At 41.2% G+C, this 19,122-nt stretch overlaps 1 protein-coding gene and 1 long non-coding RNA gene across 2 annotated transcripts; one reads left to right on the top strand and one right to left on the bottom strand.

The window, feature by feature from the left end:
- Positions 1 to 4,620: 4,620 nt before the first annotated feature.
- On the bottom strand, positions 4,621 to 17,201 carry MED6 (mediator complex subunit 6). The gene is made up of 8 exons (XM_076344771.1): positions 17,114 to 17,201; positions 13,092 to 13,251; positions 11,974 to 12,065; positions 9,290 to 9,372; positions 8,483 to 8,591; positions 7,906 to 8,021; positions 7,117 to 7,144; positions 4,621 to 6,535 (listed from the first exon to the last, which is right to left on the bottom strand). Exons 1-8 carry the CDS (start codon positions 17,133 to 17,135, stop codon positions 6,405 to 6,407), a joined length of 741 nt encoding a protein of 246 aa, XP_076200886.1. The 5' UTR covers positions 17,136 to 17,201; the 3' UTR covers positions 4,621 to 6,404.
- Positions 17,202 to 17,272: 71 nt separating this feature from the next.
- On the top strand, positions 17,273 to 18,807 carry LOC143162836 (uncharacterized). Its single transcript, XR_012995800.1, has 3 exons — positions 17,273 to 17,325; positions 17,695 to 17,913; positions 18,446 to 18,807. It is a non-coding gene; the product is annotated as an uncharacterized LOC143162836 (long non-coding RNA).
- The last annotated feature ends 315 nt before the right edge of the window (positions 18,808 to 19,122 follow it).

Here is a 19,122-nt window from a genome sequence, read left to right as displayed (position 1 = left end):
TTCTGAGCAGACATAGCGAGGAGGGGCCACGGCTCAGCTTCACGCTCCTTGTCACGGATGTTTGTGTTGAGCAGAGGGATCATTTGGTTAGACCACAAGGGAGAAAAATCTGTTTTAATAGCTCAAATGTTGGCTTTTGCTTTGTTCACTTTTTTTATTAAAGGGTAATTTGTGAGTGTAGATCAGGAACAGGCTATTTCAGCTCAAAAGAGTATTTGGAAAAGCTTGGGGTCAGAAATGAAAAAGTACAGAAATACTAGTCTCCTAGCTGGTTACTAGGACATAGCACTCCTTGGTGCCCCTTCTTAGCATGTGCCTTACTATAGCTACTACAGCTACACACACACACACACCAAGAAAAAAGGTAGAACCAGGGAGGAATTCACTTCCACTATGTTCAATAATATAGAGGCAAACTAATAGCACCAAGTATAAAAGCATAAAGCCTATCTACGCCACAGCTGCTACATACCTACAGCAATGTGCCTTAATTACAGACCACTGATGCAACAGCTGTTTTCCCACACCATGGCCTTTCTAACGGTTTGTGCTCGCAGACCACTGGGAAGAGAGAGCTTACAGGTATGTGTACCCCTTGGCTGCCATCCCTGTTTTAGGGAACAGATCCATCAAGACAAAGCTATAAGACAGTGATCTGGATTGTGGTAAGACAGGATGTCCTGTACAGCACAGCTATGCACACTGGTTTTTTGGCACATAGTGCTGGGATTTGACATAGCCACAGCTGTTATCTTTTGGGAACTCTTCACAACTTTTTTTTCAGCACTGAAAGCACGTCTGGGATGAAGTCCAACCTGCTGTGGCCCTTATGCTTTCTCAGCTGCAGGAGGTGCACCCTCCCACCACCACCCCATCTCCATCTCGGGTATCCTGCCTTTCAGCACCAACTTCTGGGTGCTGACCATCACCCTAGCACGGGCAGCAACACTTAACATTTCAAACTGCCCAAGACAGGCACTGCCCCTCAGGAGGCTGAGCAGTGAGAGAAGCAGCTGGCAGAGTGCTCAGAGCCTCCCTCTGCTGCCTCATGCCCCAGGGTCCTGAGTGGGCTGGTACCTTGAGCTGGGCACATGGCAGGCCTAACCAACAGCTGTGCAGGTTACCAACAGTTGTCCAAAGGGGCTTCAGATTCTGTGAAGTGGCACCTTGCTCATTCATTGCAAGTGTGGCCAGCATTAGTAGTGTACACCTTGTAATACAGTACCTCAGATTAAAGGAATATAAACAGGAGGACACCTGCTTCTATTCTATTAGGAACTATTCTCTAGATACCCATCTGGAAAGATCTTTCTAGATATCCATAATTGTATATTGTCTGAAATTTATTACTGCTTTACCTAAAAGTGAACTCACGACCTGTGTTAGCCTTAGATTTACTTTCTTATTAGCTTTAATTTTAAAATTGTAGCAAGTATTTTCTGTGAAGTCTTTTATGTGCAGTTAGTTATGAATAATTGTCCACTACTTTTCAAGTATCAGTTTTGCATTCCAGGGCTGTGAACTACGTCAGATTATGTCTTTTGAAATAAATACAACTCAGACCACAATAACTATAATAGAAAAATCCTGTTACATAATCTTTGTGTGCAGTATCCGTAGCACTATTTTTAAACATATACTTCTGCTGTGTGACCACTCCTTAAGTTATAGAAAAGGCCCTACTAAATCACTCTACCAACTTGCTAGAGCCATATCTCCCCCCCCCCTCCCCCCCCCGAAGTTGCCTACTACTTTCTTTCTCTTTTAATATAAATGTAACTATGTAGTTAGGACTAGAAAGTACTCTGGATCCATTGTTGAACTCATGGCAGGTTATTCTTTGGGGAAGTGTCAACATAAGTTTGCAACACTGTGTTGAGCACCTAAGCAAGCCCTTCAGCCTTGAGGTTACATAAAAAGGGATGACACTGTTGTGCTCAGGTTACCAGAGCCTTGTACTTCTGTACTCTGATCAGGTAAAGATCAAAGGGGAGGGAGGGAAAGATTCCCATTATATGACAATGAACAGGTTGGAAGAAAAAAATGACTGACCTTACAGTAGAGCAGGGAAAAAATATCACAGTAATCTGTAGCTACTTCAACTGCAGAAACATTTGTCTGGCAGGTGTAACTGGCTTTCCCATGATTCATCAGTGTTTTTCAAGGGTTTTTTTTTCAATCTTGTAGCCCCCTAAAATTTCCAGTGAAGGTGCAAGCTCCTATAGAATTGAATCCTACCAGGAAGAGGTTTACTTCTCACTTACCTTCTGTTAAGTGTTTAAGAACAAGTCACAGACCCCCAGCAGCCTTGTGGATCGCAGTTTGAAATCCACTTTCCTGGCAGAAAGAAATGAAGCGTTCTGATTGTTTAGAGATCAATAATACATCATAACTCATCCCACTGTGAAAATTTCTCCCCACCACCCATCCATCTATGATCCACATTAGGCTACAGAAGGACACTTGTCACGTAAGTGACCATTTGTTTGTACTATGCATGATTGCAGGACCGAAGCCACACTTTATCAAAAATTCACCTTCCTCTCCAAGAAAAAAGAAAAACTATCTTGAACACCTCGCTATCATCATTTGCTTTGCAAATGAAAAAATATCAAAAAAAATTGATAAAGTGTATCACATCAGCTTTTGTTCAGAAGCCATCTGTTGGTTCAGTGAAGCCACAATCTATTTGCATAACATGTCTTCACCATTTTTCTCACAGGGAACTTCCATGTCTCAAAATAAAGCTAATCTCTCCCCTTTGCCTTGTCCCTCCTATTGCCTATACCCTTCTAACCTCGCTCCAAGTACAGCTTGCTTTGGCAAACAACACGTACTGACTGTCCAAATGGCACCTAGCTGTCCAAATGGCACCTAGCTTTCTTTGCTAGGAAAAGGTTACCAAAATCCGAAGTGTGGGGGCACAGTGTCAAAGAGGAATGGGCGAGAATAACACATAGCCTGGTCAGACCTTACTTAGTGAAGAGTTGAAAAAGACAGTATTTCCGCTGCATCTGAGACACCACTAGCTTTACACAGTGAATTGAGGTAGCTAGACTGCCCCTCTTCCGACAATCTGGCCAGATTTTTGCATGTATGTGTATGTATATGCACATGTATATACACGTATGCATATCTGTTCAGGTGTATACACACATTTATACGTACTTTCAGACTCTCAGGAGAATGTTTCTGTTAGAGTTCTAGGTCATTTTTAGCTCCTGCTACCCTGTGATTTAGGCCAAGAAAAGCCCTTTCGAAGTCTGAATCGTTATTATCTAAGAGCAAAAGTAGAGAGAGCTCTCCTGTACAACCAAATCTCTCCTTTACACAAAACAAAGTGACACACAGGGCAAATTTTGGAACTGCTTGCTTATTTCCCTTTCATCTATAAGCTTTACAAATACTGACGGTCCTTTGAAGGACTTTGGCTCAGGCACCAAACCAAGAGACAGTGTATAAATACCAGAGAGTAAAGGCTTCGATTCTCATACACTGAAAAACATTACTGACTAGAAGATAGCTGCTTAACAGCTTTTTGACAGTACATTACTTGGAGTTTAACAGTAATATCTGACATAACGTCACTTGAGTAAGTTAATATCAAAGCTCACTTAACTGATAAAATTATTTTAGAGTATCTTGTCAGCAAGTAACAGGATCAGAAGATATTTCAGCCCCTCATTCGGCAAACCTTCAGCATTGAAGGACAGCTACTAAGAAATCGACACACTCATTGGTAACATCCCTTACTGCTTTGTAATATAATTCTCTCAGGAAAAGATCATTCCCCTGGAAAAGGCTTATCACATTCAAATGCATTGTTTCATGCATGGAAGCCATTTCCTATCCTCTCAATAGCTTAGATGCTGGCACTTGTAACTCAGATGGGATCAGACCAGAAGTCCATCCTTTTTAATGCTCTCTGACACCAGCCAATACCAGACATTTCTGCAGAAAGCAAAAAGGCTGTTAAGAGATGCAGATGTGAGGACAGTCTGCCCCCTTCAAGTTCCACCCTCATTTCTGAATCAGCTCAAATTCTGAGCATTGAGTATAATGATTCAGTCTAAATGTAACTCCAATTCAGCTTCATTAACTTGTCCCCTGTACTACAAGACAGAACAAGAGTTCTCTACTTTCCTACTTGCTTCACCGTACTCAGTTTTATAAAGACTCAATATTTGTCTTTTCTTTCATAAGGAGCTAAAGTCTTGGTCTTCCCAGTGGCTTCATAGGAGAAACTTTCTCCTACTCATTTTATTGCCCTTCTTCAAACCTCTCTACTTTAGAATTCTTTTTCAGACATTGAGCTGTACAAAACACTGTTTCAGGTGAAGCCCAGTGAATGATCGAATACTTTGCTCATAGTATCTGTTCTAGCATCCATTTTTGACCACAGCTGTACGTGCCTTCAGCAATAAGCAAGATATCTTCTGCTAGTAATGTTAAATCTTTCCTTGGTGTGCGAGTAGTTAATTTTTCTCCCTCAGAAAAAAAAACCAACACCCTAGATCTTCATTACAGTGCAGTCTAGTCATCTTTCTCACTTATGTTTTTCCAAACAACATACAGGTTCTTAGTAATATGAATAACTACAGAGAAATTAAACTCCTTTAATGGCCGTTTCCAAGGACTTTATTCTGAACATCAAAAATCCAGCAAGGACTCTTGAGGTTCCTCACCACTCATGCCTCATTTCTGGAGATCCCTCTTTCCATCATGGGGGTGGATGAGATGATGGCTTTGGTGCTTCTTGAGCTCCTTGCTTTCAGAGGAATTTCTTTAATACAAGAAAGAATCAACACCCTTTTGTTCTAAGTGTATTCACACTACCTTGTAATTATTCAATGCTGAATAATTAGCTCTGTCTTGTTTTAGGCATCCCAGAATAACTGCTTTCTATATCTTCACTTGATTTAAGAGTTCACAGTAGCTTATTATCTACTGCTATCAACATTTGGAGAAACAGCTGTTCAAACTTGACCCACATGGTATGAAATAAAGCTAATACACACTTAAGTACACCAATATATGAATTTTAGGTCTGTATCTGCATCAACAGCAAACAGCTATTGGCTTATCTACATCTTTAACGTTACAGCTTTGGATTACAGGACAAAAGTTACATGGGTCTTTCCATCATTCAATAGCTACCCAGAGCTGTTTATTAGTTACTGAAACAGAAAAAGGGTCTCTTATAACCTCAAAACAAATTTGACACAGCTATCTATGCATATCTTAGTCTTCCTTCCTATCTACATTTTGTTTGCTATGTACAGACCTTTTTCTTGCTTACTACAGTTTACTAGAAGAAAGCAGGTAACAGTTGTGAAAAGAAAGCAAGCTGTTTCAAGGGTTGCTCCATTACTTCAATGAAAAAACAAAACCAATAGTCATTTCTTTGCAACGGATGACTTCTAATTTTTCTGAAAAAAAAAAAGGTTTGTGTAAGCAACATGCTTAAATAGCAAAGTGTATAGCTGTCAGTGATGTTTCTCTTCCACTGCCCTACCTCCTCAGGTCTAAAAGGCAGATGACTAACCAAGGTGATCAGATGCAGCAAGAAAGTGCTAGAAGAAAGTGCTAGAAGCACAGAAGAAGAGATGCAATTTATATACCTGAGTTACAGTGGAAAAAAAAGGAGAAATATAAACAGCTTCACTGAGTGTGCAACAGCAAGACATTTTAGCCTGTTTTATGTCATCAATCTCTTTCACAGAACACTAGCTTTTATTATAAAAACCAGCTTAGCCATTAAGTAAAATGAGTGCCTAGGAACATTTAGACACCGAGAGCAGTGTGACATCTAATTACATGGATTTCAGCCTCCAGTTATCAAATCTTTTATCTGTATCCCAAGCATACTAAAGGCACAGCAATTTATAGCAGGCAGCCTAAATCCTTTAGTTGAACTTTTCTTCCTCAAAATAGCACACAATATATTCCAATATCCAAGTAAAAAAATGCTGCCAGCACATATGGCATATTTGCTACTAACAAAGTAAGCATTTAAGAAAGGCATTCCAGCAGCCAGGAGTTTTATTTGCCAAGAATTCAGATTTTTTTTTATATAAAAGTTTTTCCTTTTTACATAGGAAACCAAGACACATGGGATGCAAAAGTTTGTAAAGATTTCAGGAGGCTGCAAAATATGTCCATGTAAAAACCATTCTCAGAAGCCAACATTCAAAATAAGATGAAGACTGAAAACACTTTCTTTAAGGCAGCTCACATCCTGACATTAACACTTGCGTGACAGGTTTCTACAGAAAAAGCTGTTACAGGGACTTCAGTCCCTGAATCGTCAGTCTCGGTTGAAGAGCTTAAATATAAAGAAAGGGGAGCAAGAATCGCCTGTTTTCCAGGTACTGCCTAATCCAGATGTGTAACAACTTCTCCCTTCACTGGAGTCTCATCCGTTTTTCAGGTGGTCCTTTAGCGCCAGCACTCTGCTGAGCATTCTTTACAGTCTCTTTTTCCTCTGGCTTGACAGCTTCAGGGGCTGGTTCCGGTTCCTTCTTGATTTGATCCACTTAAGAAGTACAGTAAAAGAAAGTTAAACCTCCAATTTTTATTCCTAAAATACTGTTCAGAGTACTCAGAAAATATTGTTGATATCAAAGGGGCAAAATTAATTTCAAAGGTATAAGAATAACCAAGGACTAAATTCATACCTATACAGGTGAAAAAGTGGAATAGATTGAGGAGATACAGTTCATGATTTTCCTGTTTTGAGGTTGCTCACGATCAACTCAAAGCCTTCACATACTTTCTTGAGCTTGTAGCACCATGCAAAAATCACTAAGATGCTGGACTGACCAAACTGTTCCCTCATTCACCCTTTTACCCTCCTCCTGCTTTCAAAGACCATTTCCTGCATTTGGACCTTCAGGCAATACAGTTTTACAGACAGAAAGGGCAGGAGTAGAATAGACATTTTTTCAACTTCACTTTGGCTGTCACAGAGAACTCTTACCTAGTACTTTGCACAATTAGGCAATGCCATAATTCCTAACCACCTCAGTAGCAGCAGCAAGGAACTTATATGGCAACTGGAAGACACTGCTATATAGAGCCTATTTTTTAAGTCTTGTGAGAATATCAGAGTTTTACCTGGGATAGGCTTTTCTCCAGGCTTTTGCTGTGGGGGAGGAAAGAACAAAAAAAAACATCAGTGGAACGAAAGTCATAATTCTTAACCCTTCCTACTATGCACTTAGGAATATAAACCAAGCAACGAGCCCTTCTATGTAAGAGTTGAGGGTAGAAGGGATCACTAAATACATTTTAAACAAAATCCAATTAACATTTTATAACATCCAGTTTTTCCTCTGACAAGTGAAAAGCGCTAAAACAAGAAATGCACAGTTAGCCAGTCGTTCCCACATCTGAGGAGTAAACAGTTTTGTGAGATGCTGTAAACATCGTTTCCTTTGCTCCCAAGCAGAAGACCTGCTGGAACAAATGGCTACTAGAGACGATCAGAGGTAATCACAACAACTTCACAGAATGCCAAGAATTTCCACGCTAATTAATAAGCCTCCAGAAAAATGGAGTAACTAAAACAAAATAGCTGTGGTGGCTTTTAATTGAGCTCACAAAGCAGGAAATTGGAAGCAGCAGCAAAATTTGATAGCTGACAAGAACAGACCCTCTGCGATTAGATAAGGAATTTGTATAACAAAATTTGCCCTCGTAGTTTTGCCAAGGTCTTAATGACTCCTGCAATTACAGAGGGGAATCCTGCACTCCAATCAGAGCCTTCCATTTCAAATTTATTATCTAATCCATGTTACCATTGCACAAAGCACACAAAATTCCCATTCAGTTTCAGCTGTTTAAGTACTTATGACTGCCTTAACTACTAAGTTACAGTAATACTATGACTTATAAGTGTCATACCTGAACAAATCTGGGTGGAAACTTTTGTCTTAGGTCTAAAAGCAAAGCATCTACCCGTTGCCTTTGGAAAATAGAACTTGGTTCTTCTTTCTTCTTGGCTTTTGGTTTAGCTTTCTCTGCAAGTCACAGAAATGTAAGAGAAAGCTGTATTAAAAGTTCTGTTCTCTTAGCAGCTCTTTGTTGTATGACAAGTTGGTATTTGTCTCTCCTCTAAACTTCACCTACATTTTCCCTTCGACATCAGTTATTTTTGTGGAAGACAGGTTAAGGACAATTCTTACCTCCTGACAAACTGGTTTGGCTTCTTAAAATGTACTTTGGTCTCCAGCGGGTTGAAGAGTTGCCCGCTTTGTTGACACACACGGCTCACCATTTTCATTTCCCACCCATGCCTCGATGTTCATTCCCACCAGCACAGAAGAGCAAGATTCCTTCCACCTGACAGGGAGCACTAACTTACCCTTCAGACAGAAAGACACTTAACCTCATCTCTACACCATTGCTGTGCATTGCCTCAAGCTTCTCCCTACATTACCTTCCCTCTCCCAAAGTACACAGGAACAACTAGGAATCATACCTCGTTCTTCTTGATCTTTGAAATGCCACCAGTAGCCCTTGGATGGGTGATAGCGACAGTAGGACATAGCTTCTTCAAAAGCAGACTGAATTCCATGCACCGCAGTGAGCTTTCAGAACAAGAACATAAGGCAGTGTTCAGAATTTAAGGAGAAAATACAGTATAAATTTTTGAAAGCAGGGATTTTAAAATTAGCGTTCTATGTTCATTTTTGTTCTGGGAAGGGAACTTGGGACATCCAGTTTTGCACCAAGAATGTAATCTCTTTAACAGGCTCTTACAAGACCTTTTCTGAATTGCTTTTCTAAACTGACAGAGAAAAGCTTGCAAAAGTAGTAGTTTACTAGAAGAAATCAAAACAAACCCAAGTATCCAATTTAAAAAGAAATACCACATTAAATGAGGCTTATGTTTTTAAGTTAAAGAGAAATATTACATTACTTTAACATTCCAAAGCAAGCTTCACGGAATATGTATTTAATTACTATTTCATATGTATTTGTCGTTTAATTTTTCTTTTGATTATTCAAACATCATGTCGTTCTGCCAATTGTGTGGCTTCAGTTATCCTGATCCTTTATCCTTAAACAACGTATTCTACTTTCTGGACCACATTGTACTCTCCCAGGATCTTTCATTTCCATGTGGGATGCACACCATATTAACCAGTGGGGTTTGTTTCAAGTTACTGTATGCTACACGAGATCTTTCCTCAAAACAGCGAAGGAGGGATTGAAACAGTCTGAGGAACAACCAAAAGTAAAAGCAGATACAAACTGGTATACATCAAATGCACAGAACACTTACAACTCTGGAGTTAATGACAGACCCTAAATCAGGTGCCTGATAAATCACTCCAGCAATAATATAGTAGTCGGCCAATGGAATAGCTGTGGAGAGAAAAAAAAAAGCAGGATCAGTTTAAAGCTCTATCTGAAGATTCTGTATTTGTTGCTGAATTTCAGTAGTAACAGCAGAAGTTGCAATATTCATCTCATCACCAAATTTTCTCTTTTTAATTTTTTCCTTCAAGGTGCTTTATTTGTACCCTAGCCACAGACTGATAAGAGGAAAAAACCCAAGGTCTGCTTTACAGATAGAAAAGCATCAGCTTTACGTCCCATCCTACTGCAAACAAATAATTGACCTTACAAGAGTTGGGGTTTTCAGAGCTACACAAGAGGAGTCAAGTGAACTGCACTGGAAGTAGTTCCACTTGCCTTTACTACCGGTAGAAACCCACAACGTAAGATCTCATTCTTCTGGCCTCAGCTTTCTTCAACTTGTACAATCCTCTTAGCTAGATTTCCCAGACCCAATAGCAGCTAAGCACACACATGGTATGCCTTTCTAAATTAATAACATTCTGCCAAAAAAAGACGACCTTCCAAAGGCATTTGATAAATCAGATTTGGAAGCTCTACTGACCCATCAAAAATTCTTGTTCATTAGAGCTGCAGTGCAGAGGAACATCATAACTGCCTCCGTAATACTCTGCCAAACATTCTTCAGCTGAGAAACTACAGCAATGCTATCAGCTTCACAATCCTAAGGATCTTAACCTGCGCACACATTTGTCCCAGTTCCTCCATCTGTATTAACACATTCTGTTTCAACCTTTTTACTGACAGGACCCAATTCATCCAGTACTTGCATTTTATGAAGCTTGGACACCTGCCTAAATTAACAGACCGAGACAGCTGGGTGCATATTACAGCCAGTACCCACCTCTCCTCAAAAGAAAGAGGATTCTCAGCATTTCTTTAAGACGTGGAGCAAGACACAGAACAGCAGCTTTACTGTCTCACAGCTCTGTACCAGAGCAGCCTACTTTCCTAGACAGGTAACTCTCCCTAACCATTGGATCTAAAGATTTTTCCAAAACCACTTCAAACAGGCAAAAACTGGGCTTAAAGAATTTAAAATATACTTTTTTTAAAAAAAAACCACAGAAGTCATAAGACAGGCCTGCACCAGTTCTACCTGAGTACTCAACACTTGCTGTGAACTCATTAAATTTTAGTTTTCCATCCTCATTCTCATGTCTCAAATACGCTAATATTTGTACCATGATAAAATGAAACACAAGTAACATTTGAGCTAGGGAACTATGTGACTCAAGCAAGGTATCTAGCCCAAACTGTACAGTCACAATGGGAGAAACATTACCAGTCCCAGTTAAGTTCCACCAAACACACTTTTGTATTACAGTGAAAGTCTGCACACACATATTGTGGAAGTCCCAACTCTACTCTTGATCTAAAAAGTGTCAAAACAGGAAATTAAGTGCTGCATAATATTTCCATGGTCACCTTTTGAAAGCTAGATTCAAAACCTTTAATAAAGAAACAACTCTAAAAATCTATTAAAAGGAGGAATCACGTATGTTCTTTTTCAGTATGCAACTGCAATATAACGAGGCCATTACCCAATATAAGCAAGTAAGAAGCATTGCTAGACAAGGCAAACTCCTGCACAAGACCAAAATGCATGTGCAGAGCCTAAGTCACTAAAAAAAAGTTAAGAAATAACTAGCATTAAACCTGCCTTTCTTTTCTGTAAAGCTTACTCTGAAATAACCAGATTATTTTACACATACATGCAGTAAACACAGAAGACAGTCCAATAACTATTGAAATGCGGTTACTTTTTTAATTAATCACACATGCACAAAGAAATTTAAGGTTAAAAGGAAATAATGAAGATGGTTGCACGCAAATGGAAAAAACCTAAGGTATTTCATTTAAAACTTGGAAAGGTCATCAGTGACACTGTGAGGAGTGGTGCAATTGTCGCAAGATTCCCTCACGGTTCCAAAACACTCAGTTCTCAGAGGAATAACCAAAACAACAAGCATTTGCTTGTTTGCAACGTGCAGTATCTCATGGTCATTTTTCACATGGGTCATCATCCTCTGCTGACAAGATCCTACTCAGCAGTATAACCAATCCACAGTTGAAGGTGGAAATAGTACAAAATAAGAAAGTGACATGACACAAACAGAAGCATGAATGATCCCTCTCCCTGACTAACTCAAATCATGGTTCAGCAAAATAAATAAATAAATCACATACTAGCCACTTCAGATGATTAGCTCAAATTGAACTAAGCTCATCAGCCCCAAGCAAGGATATCGTTAGCCTTATATTCCAATAATTAAAATGAAAACTCTGGCATAGCCTAACAGATAAATACAACATAGCATGAATGCTGTTACCAATTTCCCATGGCAAAATATACCACAGGGCAGCACTTACTCATTGCACTCTTCACATTTCACCACAAGATGGCAATCCCTGCTATTAGCACACTAGAGATCACTCTGATAGACAAAATATCTCCACCCCACCACAAAGCCTCATACCCTTTTATTTAGATTTAAGAAAAAGACAGAAAAGGGGAACCAGAAGTGCTTAAACACGAATTAGGAACAGATAAAAGCGACTAGCTGATCGTCCTTCTCAACAGTGACAAGAACTGAGTGACCTTACCTTGTGTTGGAGATTGCCTTTGCTGCTTCCGGATAATGAAAAGAATGGGCTCTTGAGCATGAAGAAGGATGTACTCCACCCCAACCATCTGGCTGAAAAAGAAGCAACCAGAATAAACATCTTCCTCAAAGTAGAATCTGTAGGATGTGAAGAGCTACCAATGGCCTGGCAGTAAGGGATGAAGTTCTGATGCTTTGGAAGCTCTTCAATATAATGTGCAGTAAATAAAGGCATGGGATTTCCTGAGCTAGCTATCAAAACCTAGCTGCATACACAAAGGGAGTTACAACAACCTGACACAACATCTAAGTAGAACATGTTAGCAAACAAATAAATAGCAAGAAAGATAACACAATCTATCATCATAGAGATGTCATTTAAACACAGAAACAAAGGACCAGTGTATGATGTGGCCATCTGTGTGTCCGATGTGAAAGCCCCTCCACAACCACATCTGAGCACAAGCGACTTTACCAATGAACTTTTAGCTCAGCTTGCACACTCCCTATCATATTGTGGAGTCTTTAAATAGTTCTCAAATACCTCACTTGTGCTCAGTGTAGCAGATGGGGAACTGCAAAGAAAGTTAACTTGCACATGCTGCAATCTCATTACACAACCATCTGTGATCAGTTTATTTACAACGCTCACTACTTTTATTATCCATACTAAAAAGCCAGCTCTTTGGAGGAATTATATACTAATTATTGCACATAGTCAGCGGGATATGGAAACACAAACTATTTATGAACTCTACTATCCCCTAACATAAACCCTATTCACCACAGAAAAACATTTAACTACATTACCATTACTCGGGTTCTGTTGAGCTGGGAAGATGAAAGGACAGCTTTTCTAATTCGGAGAAATATCTAAAAGGTGATTTACTGGAATCTCAGGATATACATGGAATCCTTCATGCTTAACACCTCCTTGAAATGGCGTAAGAGGAAGTAGAAGACATCCAAATACAAAAAAGCTGGGCTCCCTGGCAAGTGGTGGGACTAAAAAGCACAGAACAGAAGGAGGTTTCCAGCATGCTTCCATTCAACCATCAAAGCCTCTGGATGGAGGGACAAAGGACACTGCACAGGAAGCAGTTCCAAATTACAACTTACTTCAAATGGTCCAAGGTCATCCGCTGCATTTTGACGACTTCATTGTTACATGTTCGGTCATAGAACGGGTTACTTCGCTCCGAGAAATAGTCCAACACACTCCCATTGTTTAATATTGGAATCCAGGAGCTGTCAACCCAGGAAATTCCTAAGAGATTATCTGAGAAGGGAAATCTACGCTGAGTACCAAATCAGCCAGAAACACTACAAATACCTCCAAGAGTGAATTGCTACCATTAAAAATGTGTTTCACAGAGTTCAAATAATAATTGATAACCTTTAACCTTCTGAAGTTCTGCTGTAGGTACTCAATAGAAATACAGTCTTTTTTTGTTATTGCACTTTTCTTTCCTTGACCACTAGCTGCTGGTATACTTTTATGTCTCAAGAATGTGAGTAGGGTCTGTGTGCCCATGTGTGTGAGCTGTGTTGGTGGGAGTTAATTAGCTCTGATACTGCATATAATACTACCATACTGCATCTACCCAGTAGTATTATATACAGTTTATGAACCACAGCATTAGCTGAGTAGAAAGACAATCCAAAGCATGGGTCCTTTTGAAAGCTAGGTCTCAGTTTAGTAAATTCAACTTACTTACCAAAGTTAGGATCAGTTACAGGGGGGGAAAAAAAGTGATACACCCCACACTAAATCTAAGCCTGGCCATGTTTAAAACAGTTTATTTCTTACAAAATTAGTTTCCAAGCTGAAACTATAATAGTGAAAATAGGTAAAACACTGCAGAGATCTATTAATTAAACCAAGAGTTTTCTTTTGCTAAAGTCAATGAATAAACTACTGAGTGAAACAAAATAGTGGCATTGTTAACATTTCTAAGATGTTCTGTTATTAAAATATGTACCTATATGATATCATAGCAGCTGATACTGTTGTGTTTCAAAGATTTTTTTTTTTTACATGGGTGAAATCTATAATAAACAAAAAAAACCAAAACAGCAGACACAAAAATGCTATCTTTGGGCAGATGTTTCCCAGTAGTATCGAACAACAGGTTCTGTTCCTGACTCTACAATTAATCTGCCAAATTGCCTTCAGCAAATTCCTTATTCCATAACTCAAGTGGATATTACAGAAATCTAACTACAGAGTATTAACAATTACTTAAAATAGCAAGCTTTTTAAATGAAATATGTTCTATAACCTGCAAATCATTATATGCCAGATAAGTTCCTACAGATTTGGGGACATTTGAATTAAAATCCCTGGATTTTATTATCACACTGCAGCAAAATGATGTTCCTCAAGCAGACCAAAGAAACCAGTGTCAACAATCACTTCTACATTCAACAAATCTGCTAACATTGAAGATCCATGAGGCACCTTGAAAAGCACCCTGAAATTCATCCATTTTAAACTGCAGCAGCAGCAAATAGAATTCCCAAGACACAAGAAAGCAGGAAACAAAGGCATGCATTGTTTAGAATTAAAAAGACATAAGTGACAAGAAGTCATTGAAAACTGACTGAAGAACTGAAATTCCCTTCTCACAGGAACCACTCCCTTACATTCATGCATTATATACATACCCAGAACTCCCACTTATCATTCCACTGTGAATATTTTACTTCTCAACAACTCTGCATGCTCAAGGATGACTGGATCAGTTCCAAAAATGTCAGCTCATATACTATTAGCAGCTTCTAATAAAGTAACACTAGCTGCCCAGCAAACCAGGAAAAACAGCAGCGTAAACAGTCATGCGTAAATCATTTTGCCTCGTTAATCTCAGAATTGCCAGCCTAACTCTTTCATAGAACAGGGGGGAAAAAACAAAAGTCTAGAGGCATTCATGTTGTTTCACATACACTAGTCTCTCTCCTCACTACAAAAAAGGAAATCTCAGAAACACAGCACTAAGACCCATTATTAAGCACTTAAGTTGCAGTAGCACTGATTATTCTAAATGCCTCTCAAAACCAAAAGACAAGCTTTCCTTCCCAACAAAACCAAAATCTTAAGTGCTTGCATTTTTGCCATCATAAATTCTCATATTACATTTCAAATACAAACTTTTCTTGCTTGTATGATTAACAGTAACTACATTTCTCACGAGGAATGTCAGGCAAGCTTCATATATATATATATAGTCTATGTATATAGACTGATAAACGTATCGCAAAATGGAATATAAAGTTGGGCTCTAAGGCTCAATTATCCATAGCTGCTTAGTGCCAATATTTATAACTGCCTTTATAACTAGCAAGATTGTTCTCTTAAACTGTTCTTGGAAAAAAGGGGAGGAAGAACAAAACCAGCCATGAACCTGACATGCCCGTTATTCCCACTAAGAAGGGAGTACTTCTGTTTATTTTGGGTATGAGAAAGAAAGAATGGTGTTCCTGCTTCCCTGTTCCTTTCAAAAAAAGGACATCTTGTTCAAAGCATTTTTTGTGGAATTTGCATCACAGATGCAAAAGTAAAGTCCTTGTGACAACACTGCCAATCTGCCATGAATGTCAGGACAATTTGGGAGACAAGCCAGCAAACCATGGCAAAAAATAACAGGAGACCAATTCACACAGTGCGCTGTAACTGGCCTTGCTGGCTGGATAGCCCAACACTAGGCTTTGGCAAACTGAGAGGAACGGTAAAATAGTTTGATAGCTTAAAAATAGAAGTATGCTTCAAACTCAACTTAATATATTGAACCGTATAAGACAGAAGACTTTGAGGGAGCTTAAATGATGTGGATTAAGACAGAAGGTTCTCACACCAGCTAATAACTTAATACAGCACTCCTGCCATTAATTGTCCAAATAGCTCCTTGCTGCAATCTGAAACAAGGCAGTCAGAAAAGCAAACAGGACTGCAGACATCATTAAGTAAGAATTTGAAAAAAAAAAAAGGAGAAAACATCTGTGGCATTATCAAAATTAACCCCTCACAAGCTTTCCCTAAATATCTGCTCTTGGTCATTCCCTGAAACTCCACCACACAGGCTTTTGGCGTGATTCCATTCAAAATCATTTGGAAAAAATTGGAGAAAAATAATTTCCTTTCTCATGCCCTCTCAACCCCCTCTTCCCCTCTCAAAGTTCAAACTCTTCACAGTAATTTAACCTGTATTTTGTTTACAATGTAAACCTTCTTTAATACTTCATTCAAATATCACCGCTGCTTCTTCAAAACATTCTCTCTTTCTATTCATATCCCTGAATTCTCACCCAAACCTTTCTTGTTCTCAGTTACTTCAGCTTTCTCCCGGGCTTTTCTAACACCTGGCCTGCATCATCACATCCACCCGAAGCACTGTTAAGATTACCAGCCTAACTCACTGCTTTGGTCTCGTGAAAGTCCCACACGCGCCAGTGTTTCCCACTTTCCTCCACACTTCAGAGCTAGAACTCTCTTTTTCAGCTGTTCCCTTATGTTACTGTCTCACCCCTGGACCTCCTTATTCCATCTGAAAAGGCAGAAGTGTACCAGAAGGGAGGCTTGTTTTTCCCAGGTGGCCCTGAACGCACCCTCCTAGCCTGCCTCACATCCAAGAAAACTGCTTTTTGGTCAGTTTTTCCTCCCAGTTCCTTCTCAAGACATAGATGCTCTAGCAACGCTACTAAACTCTCTTGTGCAGAGTTTCCAGAGACACACAAACAAACTTAGTTTGGGCCCCGTTGCCCCTACAGAGCACTAATAAAGGAAGCAGCTCTATTATCCTCGCGCCTCTGGCCACACCTCATCGTCCAGAAACCTGGGCGCTCCTCGGAGCGAACACTATTAGCACAGCAACCTCCAACCAGCCAGGACGGTGGCCATTACACCAACCTCCTCCCTCAGCCGCAGCTGCCCGGGGCAGCCAGGCCCGCCGCGCTCTGCCCCACGGAGGGAGCTCGCCCCTTCGCGCTCCCCGCGGCGCCCGGACGCTCCGCGCCCGCTCAGCCCACGGCGGGAGGGCCCGCAGCTCGACACGGAGGCGGCCCCCCCAGGGTCCGGAGCCGCGGGAAGCGCGCCAGGGCCGCTAGCGGGGAGCCCCGGGCACCCACACACGCCCCGGCCCTACCTCGGATATCCACAGCCGCCATGGCCGCGCCGCGCACTTCCGCCCGGCGCCCCGGCAGGGGGGAGGCGGCGCGGACAGGAAGCGGGGTAGAGCGGCGCCGGCAACAGAGACGGGAGAAGAGAGGAGGGGCGGGGCGGGGGCGGGGCCTCCGGCAGCGGGGCGGGGCTAGCCGGGATGAAGGCGGTCCTCGGTCAGGCCTGCCGTGCGGTGAGGTAAGGTGGGGTGCGGTGCGGTGCGGTGCGGTGCGGTGCGGTGCGGTGCGGTGCGGTGCGGTGCGGTGCGGTGGAGTGGAGTGGAGTGGAGTGGAGTGGAGTGGAGTGGAGTGGAGTGGAGTGGGGTGGAGTGGGGTGGGGTGGGGTGGGGTGGGGTGGGGGTGGGAGAACGTCCTTCGTCCCAGCACGCAGTCGCTGGCCGGGGAAACATGAGTGTGAAGCGAAGGGTTGTGCTGCCCCAGCCTCCCACCATAACCGCCAGGTGACCTGCTCTTCACCCATGAGTGATGCATAACCAGAACCACGGCATTAGTGACAAAAACTAAATGCATTTTTAATGCTAATTCTGAGCTGTTTGTTCAAAAACAGAGATACAGGCGTTTTACAATCGTTTTCACCTCATCTTGGCCCTCTGGTGATCGCCGGTTGCTTTCGAAGTCAAAGAGATGTGGGCTGCAGGTTCCTGCTGCGCATCACACCCATCCTGGCCGAGCTGGCTGGGGTAGCCCTGATTTAGATTGCCGTGTGGGAATAATATGGGATGTTTGAGATCACACCGTCAGAACACCGCATGGTTCCTGTCCTGAGGTTTGGTCCTTGGCATTTTGACTCTTAAGTGATATCACCGGTCATTTATAGGGTGAAGAACAACATTCAGCGGGTGGAAGAATATACGTACACTGAAGATTAACAAGCTTTTTATCTAGACTGACAACCACAATCTACCAATCTGCTGTACAGAGCGCCCAATACCCCCACGTCCCGCTAGCGTAGCTCCACACGCCCGTCTCGCCTGAGCCTTTGCGGAGGGCTGCCGAGATCAGCCGTTCCCTCGCTGGGAGCAGCAGGGTCTGTGAAGTGAGCCTGGAGGTTATCACCTCGCTGATGTCATGTCGGGGTGGTAACTGGTGATGGAATTTCTTCCCCTTCTGTTAGAGACGTGTATAGTGTGTATAAAGTACAGGGAGGGGATATGATTATTGTACGAGAGCAATCAAAAGGTTAGGGCAAACCAGAGCTGACACTGCTTATTTGCTCTTTATTCAGTCCTCTTGTACCGATGCATTAGGAGACAGACTTTAATTGCATAACCACATACTCTTCTTTTTTTTTTCCCCAGGATTCCTGTCTCGTTCAATGTTAGAGTCACTGTATGACTTGCGGATATACTGGGTTTGTTCTCTGCGAAGGAGAGCTGCCTGCAGAACACTTGCTTTACGTGTTTCAGGCGTTGAAAGATGTCAATGTACCAAGTGAAGGTTACAGAAAGTGACAAGACCAAAGAGTTAAGGCAGAAGAATGCTGCTTTGGAGAACTGGACTCTATTCTTGCCAGTGATATAGTCGTACATTATATTAATGATGTTTTTTTCAACCTAATATTTCACAGTTGTCCAGTAATTTCAGTTCCTCATTTGTTGGAGACTGACACCAGGGATCCGATTTATAGATGTGCTGGTCCCTCGCTGCAAATAAATTTATGGTCGTCATGCTTTGTGTGTTTTATAATTCTCTGCACTCTGAGAAGTCAAGTTCTATGAAATCTCTCTCAGTTTAAGCACGCAAAATAAGATTTTTGTAATCTCTCTGCCTCAAGGCTGCATCTCTAAAAGGGGGGTGATAACAGGTCCCTTAGCTCTGAGTAGTTTATGAAAATAAATTTAATAACGTCTGCAGAAATATAATGATGCTGGGGTGGCTAGTGTCACGAGGCAATTAATAATCCCCTCTTCGAAAAAGAATTTTCTTAAAGTGCAAAAAATAAGTAAAAAAAATTGAACAGTAGAAGAAAACAAAG

This window comes from Aptenodytes patagonicus, chromosome 7, assembly GCF_965638725.1.
Source record: "Aptenodytes patagonicus chromosome 7, bAptPat1.pri.cur, whole genome shotgun sequence".
In the NCBI taxonomy this organism is placed as follows: domain Eukaryota; kingdom Metazoa; phylum Chordata; class Aves; order Sphenisciformes; family Spheniscidae; genus Aptenodytes; species Aptenodytes patagonicus.
The sequence above is the reverse complement of the archived record's forward strand: the minus strand, read 5'-3'. Positions and strand labels throughout refer to the sequence as shown.